Genomic DNA, 15,684 nt, shown 5'->3' with positions numbered 1-15,684 from the left:
CCAATACCCATGTATTCAAATTCCTGAATAATCGCACTATATAATGTACAGGTGCAAACATTGTTGAGCACAGATAAATATTTTGAATACTTGCATTAATTCATTGTGACTGGCTGATTGCTTTCCTTCCAGGTTAGCAGCATACGTCGTTGAAGTATTTCGTAAAGCTATACATGACCTCCATTTAACCAGAAGAGAAAAAGGGAAGGGGGAAGAAGTGGCAAATTATTCCCCTGGAATTAACGAATACAAAAAAAAAAGAAACTGGGAGATTCAACCTGCTGGAACAATTTAAACAAGCTAACCCCAAATAAAGACCCATTTTAGCAATAAAAAAAATTGAACTAATGTGAAATCCTAATAAATTGTGATTAGAATGTTTCATATATAAATATTTAAAAGTTTTGTCATGAGAATGGCAGAAATCCTGGAATCGTTCGAAGCTCAGATCCGTTATTATTGCAGGTCAGTGAGCCGTTTATCCATATCAATTGTTTTATCGCAGATTCCCCATCATCCCCATTTACAAATGTTTGAAACATTTTCTGGCTTTATTTGCAGCAAATAACGAGGTGCCCCTGCTGCTGGAGGCTGTGTGGAGTTATTCTTCCCCTGAGCCCGGGGGAGGGGCGGAGAGTCTCTGGCCGCAGCCCCGAGGCCCAGTTCACCGGACAGCGAGCCAAGGCTGCAGAGGGTGGGGAAAGAGAGGAGGAGACGCGGGGTCGCTCGCACTCACCATGGTACAAATCGAGGCGATTTTTCTGACAGTCATCAGTATTTCCATCCGTCCGCCGCCATATTGCACCGAACCGTTCCCCGCAACTCCGGACCGGCTCCGCAGCCGCGTCACGCCCTCAGCCGCCCGTCCCCCCCCGACCCCCCGAGCTCGTCCGCCCCAGCCGCCACACAAACTGCACCGGCCGCACACCACGTGCCCGCCACAGCCGTTCCGCTGCAGATGCGTTCCTCTGCTACTGTGCTGCGCTGGATCAGTGGAGCTGGTGAGAGAGGGGAGGGGATCTCTGTTCGCATACTGAATATACATCACCAGCACTGCGAACGGCCGGCCTTTGCTGGTTATTCTGGTTGTGTCCAAATATTTACATATTCAGGGCTTTCTCAACATCGAGAAAAAAAATATATATAAAAAATATATGATCAGAATACCATTGGTTGCAAAAACATTTGAACAAAGGAAACTCTTTATGCTGTAAGGGTGATTTCATCAAAAATAGGTCGCGTTTTAATATCAAACTATATCAGTCCGAAACAGTGAGATTTGATAGGTTTGGGAATGGAAGTCTGTACTCTAACCCCTACTTAAATTCATATGTGCACGCAGTAGTTTTTTATTGAAATACCTACATATATATGTTTAGTTGTAGGATAATCCATTTAACCATTTTAATTTATCCGTTAGGAATTCACAGTAAGATTTATATATGGCACAATTTCGAGCATACTTCTGGTTGTACTGCAACCACTCCAAAATACCACTTGCTTTTTACTGTTAATTTCAATTTGCTGTAATTTAGTAGACTGTAAAAATAATTAGTTGTGTCATGGGTGACACCGAGCCAAACTATGTGTAATCTATGTTCCAAAGTGTTCCGCGGACACAAAACTGCATTATGCAAACCTTTGGAGATTGAAGGGTTGCCAGGCGAATCTAGATTTCTGTCGTCGAACCTGCAATTTCAATACCAATCAGTTTCAATACCAATAAAAACATTTTCTGCAGTAATAGCACTGGCTGTCGTTGGGTTGCTGAAACTCAGCAGTTTTAGGACAAGGGCTCCACAGAAGTCTCACACTATTTGAAGGGAATTCCCCACAAAAAAAATGTTTGAAAACTATTTTCCTTGCAGCTAAAATGATTTAATGAACTGATAGTGCTATAAATGAGATGGATTTGGATTTTACAGTTCTATTTAGGTATTCATATCTGTACAGTTAATGTGTGTATATGTTGCACAGTTTCTCCTCTTAGGCAGTCCCTCAGGGTCGAGGATGACTTGCTTCCACACTAATATGAGTTCTCAGGTGACTGATGAGACCAATGTGGGATCTACAGTCTCTGTCACAGGTGAGGCAGGTGGTGGTTGAAGGGATGGGTGGGTGGGGTGCTTGGGTTGTCATGTGCTCCTTCCACTGTTTGCGCTTGGCTGCCACATTTTTTTTTAAATTTTTTGTAGCCAATCTTTCCAATTCTTTGTCAGATCACAAACGCCAGAGGTCAAGCCACCCCACCCACCTCCTATTTCCAAAAAGCATAGGAGAACCACCTTCCTGATCCAGGGAGAACCACGTTGGGGTCATGGTTACTCTCCTGTCAGGTCAGTTACGCATGATCTTAGCCAAAAGGCCGAGAAGTGATAAGAACAGATACTACACTTGATCTTAGCCAAAAGGCCGAGAAACGATCTTCCACATGCTCCCGACAAAGAGACTTGAGGTGGTTGGTGCCTTCCCGGATGCTTCTCCTCCACTTTGAGCTATCTTGGGCCAGGGATTTCTAGGTGTTGGTGGGGATGTTGCACATTTTCAAAGAGGCTTTGAGGGTGTTCCTCTGCCCACCTGGGACTCACATGCTGTGTCGGAGCTCTGAGTAGGGCGCGTGTTTTGGGAATCTAGTATCGGGCATGCTGAGATCCCCTGACATGCTCTCTTCCTTCCAAATATGATAAATTAGTTCATGGATTTGTGCCAATAGTAATTCTCCACTATGCTTTAGTACTTCGACGGGGATTCCATCTGCTCCTGAGTCCTTGTTGTTCTTCAGTTGTCAGATGGACTTTTCAACCTCATGCCGGGCTGCGGTTGTGCTGAGGTGGTGGTGGGTGGCATGCTGTGGGATGGAGGCGAGGACACTCGCGTCGAAGACAGAGTCTCGGTTAAGGAGATCTTCCAAGTGCTCCTTCCAACGGGCACTGACTGCCTCTCTGTCCTTAATGAGTACCTTTCCATTCATAGCCCTTAGTGTATTAGGACCTTGGGTGCTTGGGCCGTAGGTGGTCTTGACTGCGCTAAACAATCCACGCATATTGTGGTTGTCGGCTAGTTGCTGTATGAGAACGACCAGGAGATCCAGGAGCTACTATGCCACAGACACAAGGCATTCTTGAACTGGAAACAGCATCACAACTTGAGAGCAAGAAAGCAGCTCTATGGATGTCTGCAGGCCGAGGTCCAAAATAAAACTCGCGACCTAAAGAGCAGATGGTGGTTGGGAAAAGTGCAGGAGATCCAGAAACTCCACAGTTTAGCCATGAGTTAATATCATCAGATACAAGTCTCTCTGACAAATTTATAGATAACGCATCATCTGCTGAGACATCATAACATCAATAATGGTCACACTCCCCTTTCCCAAGGTAAATGCCTGACTTTTAAAAGATGTATTTTAAGAACATTCTTTTGCCAATTTCATCCAATGTTCTGCCCTCTTTGTCTCCTGAAAACACTAATTTTTGCTGGGACACAAGAGAATATAGTTCCATAGATAACAGGCACTCTCCAGAACCTGTGAAAGCTTGGCTGGATTATCCACATGGGTGCAATCCTTGCTGGAAGTTTGGCTGAGCAGGATTTCCACCTGCCCAATATCATTAATGCTGACCCTATCATAGTTTCTGGAATCAGCATCATTTGTCTTTTATTGGGGCCTTATTCACTTGGGGGTGGAAATTAGTATGGTGTTGAAGTTATATGAATCGACAGCAATTTAAGGGAGCCACAGCACCATACTTTGCTTTGGAGACAAAGCAGAAATTGCTTAATTTGGCAATGATGGAGAAGCCAGCAGCAGGAAATAGCAGATTTGCAGATTGGAGGGCCCCAAAAAGAGTGGCTCAGTGGTGGGAAATGGCCAGGACAGTCTCTGTCAACTCAGCTACCACACATATTTCAACTTGGTGTAGGAAGACGCATAATGGCCCCAGCAGGTCAGCAAATTAAAAGTCAATCACATCTTCTAGGAACGTATTATATTAAGCTTTTGCCACCTACAATGATCTTCCCTTTAAAAGTATTGAAGTGCTTTGGTGGCTTATTAGCAATGTCCAGGGGGCAGCACAGTGCCTTTTATACACCCAGCTTTCACCTGGAAATTTTCCTTCACAATCTTTACATGCAAACACCCCACAAAAAGCTTCACATAGAATGACTCCTCCCCCTTTCTGGCTGCATGCAAACACCTGGATTTTAGTGTGTTTTGGCATCCAAAAGTAATTCTCATTTTTTACATTCTTTTTAAAGGAGAAGTCAGCCCATAACTGCTAACAGAGAAATATCTTTCCCATAGGAGCAGGAAGTTTTATAAATCCTGTGGAGAGAATCCATGCTGGGGGGAATGGAGGTGGAGATGGGAAGTATGAGATTATGTGCCAACTGAGGATTTGTCAGGATATCCTGCTTCTCCTTTTATCATATCTTCTGTTAATTAACAATGAACAATATCACAAAACCCTCTTCATTCCTTGGAATGAAAATGCCAGGAGTTGCAATCTAACCATTCTAATCCTCTTTCCTCCCCTCTAGATATGCTACAATATGAGGAAGACAAAAGCCCCTCAGCATCCAACAATGCCAGCACTTCACAGCATGCAGCTCACTTACTGCATCCCTCCCAAGCATTCACCCCAGGAAAGGGAGGTTAGATCGTGAGGAAGATTAGCACACAGAGCACAAGTGGGCCAAATTAAACGGTGTTGACCACATGTTGATTTACTTGACATTTTTGTTAAATATAACATTTGAAAATCTTGTAATTTTCTTTTAAAATAATGGCGAACCAAGAGCTCTTCACACTCATGAGCGCTCGGTTAGCCATTATCTGATGGAATAGACTGGAATATACTGATACAGCCCAAGTATTCAAAAGGGAATTGATCAGATGTTTGAATAAGTAGGAATTTGGAGGATTAGGTAAGAAAAAAGGTGAAAATAGTCAGTTCAGATGCTGAATGTCAAAGGCAGCTGGATGGGCTGAATGATCTTTTCTAATTGCTTTCCTGGATTCACAGAATCATACAGCACAGAAGGAGGCCATTTGGTCCATTGTGCCTGTGCCAGCTCTTTGAAAGAACTCTCCAATTAGTCCCACTCCCCTGCTCTTTCCCCATAACCCTGCAATGTTTTCCTTTTCAAGTAAATATACTAACGTTACTATTGAAACTGCTTCCTCCACCCTTTCTTGTTTTTTTGCCAAATACCTTAAATTTATGCTTTTTGGTTCCGGACCCTCCCTCCAGTAAAAACAGTTCCTCACTATTTATTCTCAAAACCCTTTATTATTAAACTCTTGAAATGTCATTGTCCATAGTTAAAATATGTTTTATACCTCTGGTACTGTTGTTAGATATTTTAAGGAAATAAAAACGATGGGATGAAATCTGATTTTGTAAAATGTCACAGATATGAAGAGCATTAGCCTAACTGAGACCATTGAATTATATTGACAAATAAATCAAATGAAATTTTTATTTCTTGGGAGTCCATGATGATTAATGGTGTATTGGGGATGACATTTAGTGATAGAATTCACCTTTCTCTGAAAGCCATGTCCATGGCCCATTTGTGAGGAAAGGTGTTCACCCCAAATTTTAACCTGTCTTTTCCCTTTTCAGATGCTGGCCAACTTGCTTTGCATTTCAAGACTGAATTTTTGCTCACTGACCATAACCCACTTATCTGAATTAGCTTCATCTGCCAGCCTTCAGTAAAAATGCCTTGGCAAAGGTAAACCATATCAATGTGCACAGACTGAGATTGCATTCCAACAATTCCTTTTTCAAAAGGACATCATTTGTTGAACTTGCTCAGAGAATCCCTTTCTCCCTTTTTTAAAAAGGGAGAAAGGGATATAGACCAGGTATACTTCAGAGTGCAACAGAGTGCCAGTCAGCCTAAGCTCGGTGATGGGAAAATTATTGGAAAAAATTCTGAGGGGCAGTATTAATTGTCATTTAGAAAGACACGGATTAATCAAGGACACCAAGCATGGATTTGTTTAGGGAAGGTCGTGTCTGACTAACTTGATTGGAATTTTTTGAGGAGGTGATAAGGAGGGTCGATGAGGACAGTGCATTTGATGTAGCGTATATGGATTTTAGCAAGATTTTTGATACGGTCCCACATGTCAGACTGATCATGGGATCCAGGGCAAACTGGCAAGTTGGATCCAAAATTGGCTCAAAGGCAGGAAGCAAAGGATAATGGTTCATGGGTGTTTTTGTGTTTGGAAGGCTGTTTCCAGTGGGGTTCTGCAAGGCTCAGTACTAGATCCCTTGCTTTTTGTGGTATATATCAATGATATAGACTTGAATGTAGGGGGTATGATTAAGAAGTTTGCAGATGATACTAAAATCGATTGTGTGATTGATGATGAAGTAGAAAGCTGTAGAATGCAGGAAGATATCAATTAAGTGGTCAGGTGGGCAGAACAGTGACAAATGGAATTCAATCTGGAGAATTGTGAGGTAATGTATTTGGGGAGGGCTAACAAGGCAAGGAAATACACATTAAATGGTAGGACATTGAGAAGTGTAGAGGAACAAAGGGAGCTTGGAGTGCAGGTTCACAGTTCTCTGAAGGTAGCAGGCCAGGTAGATAAGATGGTTAAGAAGGCATATGGAGTACTTGCCTTTATTAGCCGACGCATAGAATACAAGAGCAGGGAGGTTATGCTTGAATTGTATAAAACACTAGTTAGGCCACAGCTAGAGTACTTTGTGCACTTCTGGTCACCACATAACAGGAAAGATGCGATTGCACTAGAGAGGGTATAGAGGAGATTTATGAGGATGTTGCCTGGACTAGAGAAACTTAGCTATGAAGAAAGATTGGACAGGCTGGGTTTGTCTTCTTTGGAACAGAGGAGGTTAAGGTGTATACTATTATGAGGGGCCTAGATAAAGTGGAGAGGAAGAACCTATTTCCTTTAGCAGAGGGGCCAACAACCAGGGAGCATTGATTTAAAGTAATTGGTAGGAGGTTTAGAGGGGATTTGAGGGGAAATGTCTTCACCCAGAAGGTGGTGGGGGTCTGGAACTCACTGCCTGAAAGGGTGGTAGAGGCATAAACCCTCACCACATTTAAAGGGTATTGTGTTTCGAACACAAATGAGGCTGCACACAGGGAGGTTAAAGTAACAGTGATCTCAGTCTTTAATAAGACACTCCAGAGTAAGGAACAGGCCTTAGGGGCCAGCTTATATACAGTACTCCCAAGGGATGCTGGGATCCCTTGGGACTTCAGGGGATGCACTCCCTGGTGGCGGAACATGGGCGTGCATATAAGAACATAAGAACATAAGAATTAGGAACAGGAGTAAACTATCTAGCCCCTCGAGCCTGCTGCGCCATTCAAAAAGATCATGGCTGATCTGGCCATGGACTCAGCTCCACTTACCCGCCCGCTCCCCATAACCCTTATTGGTTAAAATTCTATCTATCTGTGATTTGAATACATTCAATGAGCTAACCTCAACTGCTTCCTTGGGCAGAGAATTCCACAGATCACAACCCTCTGGGAGAAGAAATTCCTTCTCAACTCGGTTTTAAATTGGCTCCCCCGTATTTTGAGGCTGTGCCCCCTAGTTTTAGTCTCCCCGACCAATGGAAACAACCTCTCTGCCTCTATCTTGTCTATCCCTTATTTTAAATGTTTCTATAAGATCACCCCTCATCCTTCTGAACTCCAATGAGTAAAGACAAAGTCTGCTCAATCTATCATCATAAGGTAACCCCCTCATCTCCGGAATCAGCCTAGTGAATCGTCTCTGTACCACCTCCAAAGCTAGTATATCCTTCCTTAAGAAAGGTGACCAAAATTGCACGCAGTACTCCAGGTGTGGTCTCACCAATACCCTGTACAGTTGCAGCAGGACCTCCCTGCTTTTGTACTCCATCCCTCTCGCAATGAAGACCAACATTCCATTCGCCTTCCTGATTACCTGCTGCACCTGCAAACTAACTTTTTGGGGTTCATGCACCAATCGTGGAGCAGTGGAGGCGTGTCCTATTCAGTTGGCTGAGTGAGCAGTGAGGAGAGGAGCTCCTGCTTTTGCTCCTGGCTGGGCCTGTGAATCAGCCCGAGAAGGAAGGAAGGAAGGGGCTTCACCACCAACTTTCACCCAGAGGGAGAGGAGGAAAGCAGAAAACTTTTAACATCTTTTTCCATTCTACAAAGAGTTGGAGAGAGGGGAAAATACCAACAACAACATCCAGTGTGGAAGGAGGGAGACTCTACTATTCTACAGGTGGGTGTATTGGTGCAGTCCCCAATAGACTTTGTTGTATCGGTGGGGGGAGGAAAGAAGACCACTGAGGGCCGGAACATCGCGGGGGGTGTGTGTGTGTGGATAGTGTGTGTGGGGACCTTGCTTATAACTAGGCCCCACACACAATTGAACCGCCCCCCCCCCCCCCATTGCCTAGCCTGGGGTAGCTGGAGCTACCAGGTTGAAGATTTCTTCAATCACCCGTTAAACATCGTTGGGAGTGTGTGACTGGGTGGCTCTAGCTGCCCCAGGTGAAGACATCTTCTCCCCTCACCCGAAGACCACCCCAAAGACTATTTGTGTTTTGCCATCTGGGGATTGCACCCACCCACAGCTGCGAGGGGAGACCTGCCCTCGCAGTTCCCCCCCCTTCCCATCCCCTCTCTCTCTTTCTCTGTTGCTCTCTGTTTCTCCCCTCTCTCTCTGAGAGCCCTTCCTCCCAAATTGGAAAAAAAACAAAACAATTGAGACAACTGAGCAGAGGGAGCAAGGCCCCTCCCCAATTGCCAACTAGGGGAGAGGTGTGCCTCGTTAAGTGCTCCTCTGCTCAGTCATATTAAACGAGGCCAACCAAGACCATTAAGGCCTGTGACTTTGGAGTGGGTGTAGCCCTTAAAGGGACCCCGTGATGGCGACCCCATCCACGCCGGTGGCGGGGCCAGCAAGGAAATATGCGCAGGCGGTGTCCACATCCACGGCACCTCCTGCGCCACCTGCTGCCCTGCCACCTTTTACACTAATAACGAAGAAACACGGGGTCAAGAGCTACACTCACCCCACAATGAGCATCGAGGAGTGCGTGCGGGCGATGGCTGGGGTAGTCGGCCCCTCGGCCATTGTCGCAGCCTCCAAGATGTCTGGGAAGGCCGTGTTCTTCCTGGGGTCGGAGCGGGCGGTGTCCCTGGCCCTCGAAAAGGGGCTCACGGTGGGCGGGACGTTCCTGCCAGTGGACCCTCTCGAGGCCACCGTGCAGAGGGTCATCGTGTCAAACGTCCCGCCCTTTGTTCCCGCTGAGCTCCTCCTCCCTCACCTACACCAACTGGGGGAGGTAAGGTCGGGGATCAACCCCATACCGCTCGGCCTCAGGGAGAACAGCCTGCGCCACGTGTTCTCCTTCCGCCGCCAGCTCTTTGTCCGGCTGGCGCGGGAGGACACGACGGAAGGGCATTTTAATGTGGTGCACGAGGGGACTGCCTACCGCGTCTTCTGGATGTCGGACGGCGTGCGGTGCCATGCCTGTAGGGAGGTGGGGCATGTTCGTAAGAACTGCCCCGCCTCCAAGGCCGCCAAACCACCGAAGGTGGCCAAGGCTGGCGCCGCCGCCACCCCTCCCCCTAGTTGCGTCCGCGTGCCGGGAGCCGTAGGTGCACGGGCATCGTCGGAGGCCTTTGTTTTCAGGGCCTCTGGCGGGGGGGAGGGAGAGCGTCCGACCGGAATGAAGGCGCGGAACAAGGCGAAACATCTAGAGGCGAGTCCCCTCAGTGCGCCAGAAAGTTTGACCACCGCGCTCAGCCCAACCCAGTCACCGGCAAGCGAGGGGTGCCCTGAGCCCGTGCCCGAGCCCTTGAACAACACCACAGAGGGGCCCGGGCGCGGGCAAGAAAAGAAAAAGCGGGGGGCGGAGCGGGAGGCCTCGGCAGACATGGAGGTCTCCCTGCCTTCGCGCACCCCCAGGAACAAAAAGAGGCACCGCCCCAATGAGGCGGAGGGGGAACAACATCCCTCCGCGGAGGAGGCGGTGCCCGCCGCGTGTCCCGCGTCCCCCACCAGCGCCCCCAAATTGCGCTGCAGGCGCGAGGAATCTGTCCCCGGGGAGGGTGAGGCAGTCGAGGCTGCCCAGCCGCTGCCTCCTGGGAATGGCGTGGAAGATCTGCCTGTCGTGGGGGGCGTGGGGCCAGCGGAAGAATGCGTAGCCGCCGGGTCGAGCGTCCCGGGGACTGAGGCGGGCGGGGCCAAAAAGGCCGAACCTGAGCCCGCCCAGCCAATACCCAACTTCCCCCGGGATTTGCTCGACTCGGCAGAAACTGAAAATATGATAAATACCACAGAACATCCACACGCTGGGCTGGGGGGTGGCGGCGGGGAGAGGGAAGAACAACAACCCTCGCCCCCTACTGTGGAGCTGGGGGAATTGGAGGACCTGGAACATTACTTTGACCAGGTCTCTCCCTGTTCCCCGGTTCCTGGGGCGGAGGGGGAACCCCTTCCGCTGTCGCTTCCCGACCCAGCACCAATTTTAAAAGAGCCCAGTGGGGACTCCTCTGCCGACGATCCTGGGGGTGGGATCGGGGCAGAGCCAGGACCAGATGGAGCGGCCGGGCCGTTTGCCGTACCTCGTGCGGTCGACGGGCCGGCTGCTAGCGGCGACCTCCCGGAGGGGGACGGGGACTCGGTGGAGGACGCGGGTGAAGATCTCGAGTCCATCCCCAGTGAGGCGGTGGATCTGCTCGCGGCCGCCGCTGAGACCCTCCTCATTCCCGTAGAGGAACTCCGGGACTTGTTGGTCCAGTGCCGGGGTCGCCGCGACCAAGCCCGTCTGGCCCTGGAAAGATGGTCCGAGCCGGGGCTGCTCGTCGCGTCCGTCTGCGCCGCCGTTAAAACCATGGCCGCGGGCGGGCCCTTATCAAAGGTTCATGGCCTTGAGCGAAGCGAAGAAGGCCGCGCTGAAGGACCTGCAGCTCGTCGGGTCCCGAGGCGCGTTCGTGAGGTCGTGGATCCGGTTCCCGCGGCTCCCCCTTCTTCTACTCGCTGGAAAAAAGGCAGAGTGTCCGTAAGCAGCTCTTGACGCTGCTGGCCGACGACGGCTCTCTCGTCTCGGATCCGGAGGGCGTCAACAACAGGGCCCGTGAATATTACGGGGCTCTGTTCTCTACGGATCCGTCCAGCGAGGAAGCGCGTAGAGTTTTGTGGGAGGACCTGCTGAAGGTCAGCCCGGAGGGCGCCGAAAATCTGGAAGCTCCGCTAAGCCTGGCGGAGCTGACCGGTGCCCTCGACCGGCTCTCAAGGGGAAAATCCCCGGGGCTGGACGGGCTGACCATGGAGTTCCACAGGGCGTTCTGGGACGTCCTGGGGGGCGACTACGCGCGGGTCCTGGGGGAAAGTCTGGCGACCGGAGAGATGCCCTTCTCTTGGCGTAGGGCAGTCATCGTCCTGCTGCCTAAGAAGGGCGATCTCCGCCTCCTTAAGAACTGGCACCTGGTCTCCCTCCTCAGCACGGACTACAAAATCTTCGCCAGGGCGATGTCTGCTCGCCTTGGTGCCGTCCTGGACCACATGATCCACCCCGACCAGTCCTACACGGTCCCGGGCCGGACAATCCACGATAACATCCATCTGGTCCGGGACCTCATCCATTATTCCCAGGAGGCTGGTCTGTCGGTCGCCTTCCTATCCCTCGACCAAGAGAAGGCGTTCGACAGGGTGGATCACGACTATCTGCTCGGAACTCTGCGCGCTTTCGGGTTCGGGACGCACTTCGTCGCCCGGATCCGACTTTTGTATGCCGCCGCGGAGTGTCTGATTAAGGTTAACGGGTCCTTGACGGCGCCCCTTCGCTTCGGGAGAGGGGTGCGCCAGGGTTGCCCCATGTCCGGCCAGTTATATGCCGTCTGCGTGGAGCCTTTCCTGCGCCTCCTGCGGACGAGGTTGATGGGACTGGCTCTGCAAGGGCCGGGTGTGAAGGTCGACCTCTCGGCTTACGCCGATGACGTGCTCCTCGCGGTAGAGGATCCCGCTGACCTGCGGAGGATGCGTGAGTGCCAGGAGATTTACTCGGCCGCATCCTCCGCCAGAATCAACTGGGAAAAATGTTCCGGACTCCTGGTGGGTCAGTGGCGGGTGGACTCCCTGCCGGAGGAGCTCAGGCCTTTTGCCTGGAGCACGACCCATCTCCTCTATCTGGGAGTCTACCTTAGCCCCGACGAGGAAGCCTGGCCGGCGAACTGGCAGGAGCTGGAGGTCAAGGTCGCCGCTCACCTAGGGCGCTGGACAGGACTGCTCCGAGTGCTGTCCTACAGGGGCCGAGCGCTAGTCATAAACCAGCTGGTGGCCGCCATGTTGTGGTACCGGATGGTCACTTTGACCCCTCCCCCTGCGTTTGTCGCCAAGATACAGAAGAAGCTGGTGGACTTCTTCTGGAACAACAGGAAGCACTGGGTCTTCTGCGGTCTTGGGGCTCCCGCTTGGGGAGGGCGGTCAGTCCTTGGTGTGCGTCAGCACCCAGCTCGCGACTTTCCGTCTTCAGACCCTGCAGAGATACCTTTACGTCGAGCCCCCTCCTAGGTGGCTTGCTCTGGCGACGTATTTCTTCCGCCAGCAGTACGGCCTCAACTACGACACGCAGCTCCTGTTTGTGAGTGTGGGGGGCGTCAGGACCACCCTCCGAGAGCTGCCTGTCTTTTACAAGGAACTCATCAGGGTCTGGAACAAAGTCTCCACCAAGCGCAGCTCTCCGCCGGCTGGAGTGGCGGCTGTCCTGCAGGAGCCGCTGCTCGGGAATCCGTACCTCCACGACTGAGGTTTTATGTGGCGGTCGGACGAGAGGGCTGTGGCTGGTGAGGTGACAAGGGTCAGGGACCTGCTCGATGGCGGAGGAGCGGGCTGGATGGCGCCAGACACGCTGGCGCGGCGCCTAAATTCTGCCAACGTCCGCCGCGCGGCCGATGCCATCGAGTCGCTAAAAAGAGCTCTGGGCCCCGACTCCGTTAGGTGCATCGAGGAGGCTCAAGCACGTGGGGAGATCCCGTCCGAACTGACCCCCGTCCGGACGGAATTCCTCATCGGCGCCAAACCCCGGAACCTCCCTCGGGGGCTGGCGCCTCACAACTTGAGTCGCCTCGGGGAAATCCCCTCCGTGCCTTTCAGTTCCGCGCGGAGGGGTTTCCTGTACGGGCTGCTCCTGCACACTCTCAACTTTGCCATCCTAGCCTGCCGTCCGGACACGCCATGGCGTACCATCTTGCCGTCCGGAGGAGGCGGGGGTCCCCGATGGAGGGCACTCTACGCAGGGGTCCTCCCACTTTTCATCGGGGACTTGGCCTGGAGGGTGGTGCATGGAGCAGTGCCGTGCAATAAATTTTTAAGCCGGTTCACGGACTCCCAGGCCGCCTGCAATTTCTGCGGTCTGGAGGAGTCCGTGTTCCATGTTTTTATTGAGTGCACGAGGTTGCAGCCCCTGATCCACTATTTGAAGGGGCTGCTCCTGAAATTCTGGCTGCACTTCAGTCCCACTCTCCTGATCTTTGGGCACCCTGTGCGGAGGGGAGCGGGTAGGTCTGAGGGCCTCCTCGTAGGACTGCTCCTGGGCACGGCCAAGGATGCCATTAGCCGGTCCAGGCAGTGGGCGGTCGAGGGGGTCGTTCAACCTGACTGCCTGCCTCTCTTCCACTCTTACATCCGGTTCAGGGTGTCCTTGGAGATGGAGCACGCGGTGTCCACCGGTACGCTCGCGGCCTTCCGCGAGAGGTGGGCACAGGAGGGACTGGAGTGCATCATCACGCCCGGCATCCAAATTTTAATTTGATTTTACGTTTTAAAGTTTAATTTGTTTTAATTGCCGGTGCTTTTAGTGTCCCCCTCTCCTTTTATAGGGGGCACTGGAAAAAGGAAAAAATTTGATTTTAGTGCCCCCAAAAAAAAAGAAAAAAAAAAGGAAAAAAAAACAAAAAAGAAAAAAATGGCCTTGTAAATGTCTGGTGTGTCATCCAGGTCGGGTGGCACGGATAAATGTTTTATGTTTTGCAGGTAGACTCTTAAAAAAAAAAAAGAGTTTCATGCACCAATCGTGGAGCAGTGGAGGCGTGTCCTATTCAGTTGGCTGAGTGAGCAGTGAGGAGAGGAGCTCCTGCTTTTGCTCCTGGCTGGGCCTGTGAATCAGCCCGAGAAGGAAGGAAGGAAGGGGCTTCACCTCCAACTTTCACCCAGAGGGAGAGGAGGAAAGCAGAAATCTTTCAACATCTTTTTCCATTCTACAAAGAGTTGGAGAGAGGGCGAAATACCAACAACAACATCCAGTGTGGAAGGAGGGAGACTCTACTATTCTACAGGTGGGTGTATTGGTGCAGTCCCCAATAGACTTTGTTGTATCGGTGGGGGGAGGAAAGAAGACCACTGAGGGCCGGAACATCGCGGGAGGTGTGTGTGTGTGGATAGTGTGTGTGGGGGCCTTGCTTAGAACTAGGCCCCACACACAATTGAACTGCCCCCCCCTCCGCATTGCCTAGCCTGGGGTAGCTGGAGCTACCAGGCTGAAGATTTCTTCAATCACCCGTTAAACATCGTTGGGAGTGTGTGCCTGGGTGGCTCTAGCTGCCCCAGGTGAAGACATCTTCTCCCCTCACCTGAAGACCACCCCAAAGACTATTTGTGTTTTGCCATCTGGGGATTGCACCCACCCACAGCTGCGAGGGGAGACCTGCCCTCGCAGTTCCCCCCCCCCTTCCCACCCCCCTCTCTCTCTTTCTCTGTTACTCTCTGTTTCTCCCCTCTCTCTCTGAGAGCCCTTCCTCCCAAATTGGAAAAAAAACAAAACAATTGAGACAACTGAGCAGAGGGAGCAAGGCCCCTCCCCAATTGCCAACTAGGGGAGAGGTGTGCCTCGTTAAGTGCTCCTCTGCTCAGTCATATTAAACGAGGCCAACCAAGACCATTAAGGCCTGTGACTTTGGGGTGGGTGTAGCCCTTAAAGGGACCCCGTGATGGCGACCCCATCCACGCCGGTGGCGGGGCCAGCAAGGACATATGCGCAGGCGGTGTCCACATCCACGGCACCTCCTGCGCCACCCGCTGCCCTGCCACCTTTTACACTAATAACGAAGAAACACGGGGTCAAGAGCTACACTCACCCCACAATGAGCATCGAGGAGTGCGTGCGGGCGATGGCTGGGGTAGTCGGCCCCTCGGCCATTGTCGCAGCCTCCAAGATGTCTGGGAAGGCCGTGTTCTTCCTGGGGTCGGAGCGGGCGGTGTCCCTGGCCCTCGAAAAGGGGCTCACGGTGGGCGGGACGTTCCTGCCGGTGGACCCTCTCGAGGCCACTGCGCAGAGGGTCATCGTTTCAAACGTCCCGCCCTTTGTTCCCGCTGAGCTCCTCCTCCCTCACCTACAACAACTGGGGGAGGTAAGGTCGGGGATCAACCCCATACCGCTTGGCCTCCGGGAGAGCAGCCTGCGCCACGTGTTCTCCTTCCGCCGCCAGCTCTTTGTCCGGCTGGCGCGGGAGGAGACGACGGAGGGTTATTTTAATGTGGTGCACGAGGGGACTGCCTACCGTGTCTTTTGGACGTCGGACGGCGTGCGGTGCCATGCCTGCAGGGAGGTGGGGCACGTTCGCAAGAACTGCCCCGCCTCCAAGGCCGCCAAACCACCGAAGGCGGCCAAGGCTGGCGCCGCCGCCACCCCTCCCCCT

At 51.7% G+C, this 15,684-nt stretch overlaps 1 protein-coding gene and 1 pseudogene across 1 annotated transcript in view; both read right to left on the bottom strand.

The window, feature by feature from the left end:
• Nucleotides 1-856, bottom strand: part of LOC139265107 (ubiquitin carboxyl-terminal hydrolase 12) — a 77,568-nt gene extending 76,712 nt beyond the window's left edge. Inside the window, exon 1 of the mRNA XM_070882012.1 lies at nt 737-856. Coding sequence (XP_070738113.1) covers nt 737-784 — 48 coding nt within the window. The 5' untranslated portion in view covers nt 785-856. The remainder of the gene's footprint in view (nt 1-736) is intronic.
• A 1,350-nt stretch (nt 857-2,206) lies between these two features.
• LOC139266365 (U2 spliceosomal RNA) lies at nt 2,207-2,424 on the bottom strand (annotated as a pseudogene).
• Nucleotides 2,425-15,684: the final 13,260 nt, after the last annotated feature.

The sequence above is a fragment of the Pristiophorus japonicus genome, chromosome 6 (assembly GCF_044704955.1).
Source record: "Pristiophorus japonicus isolate sPriJap1 chromosome 6, sPriJap1.hap1, whole genome shotgun sequence".
NCBI lineage: Eukaryota > Metazoa > Chordata > Chondrichthyes > Pristiophoridae > Pristiophorus > Pristiophorus japonicus.
This window is presented reverse-complemented; position numbering and strand designations above follow the sequence as displayed.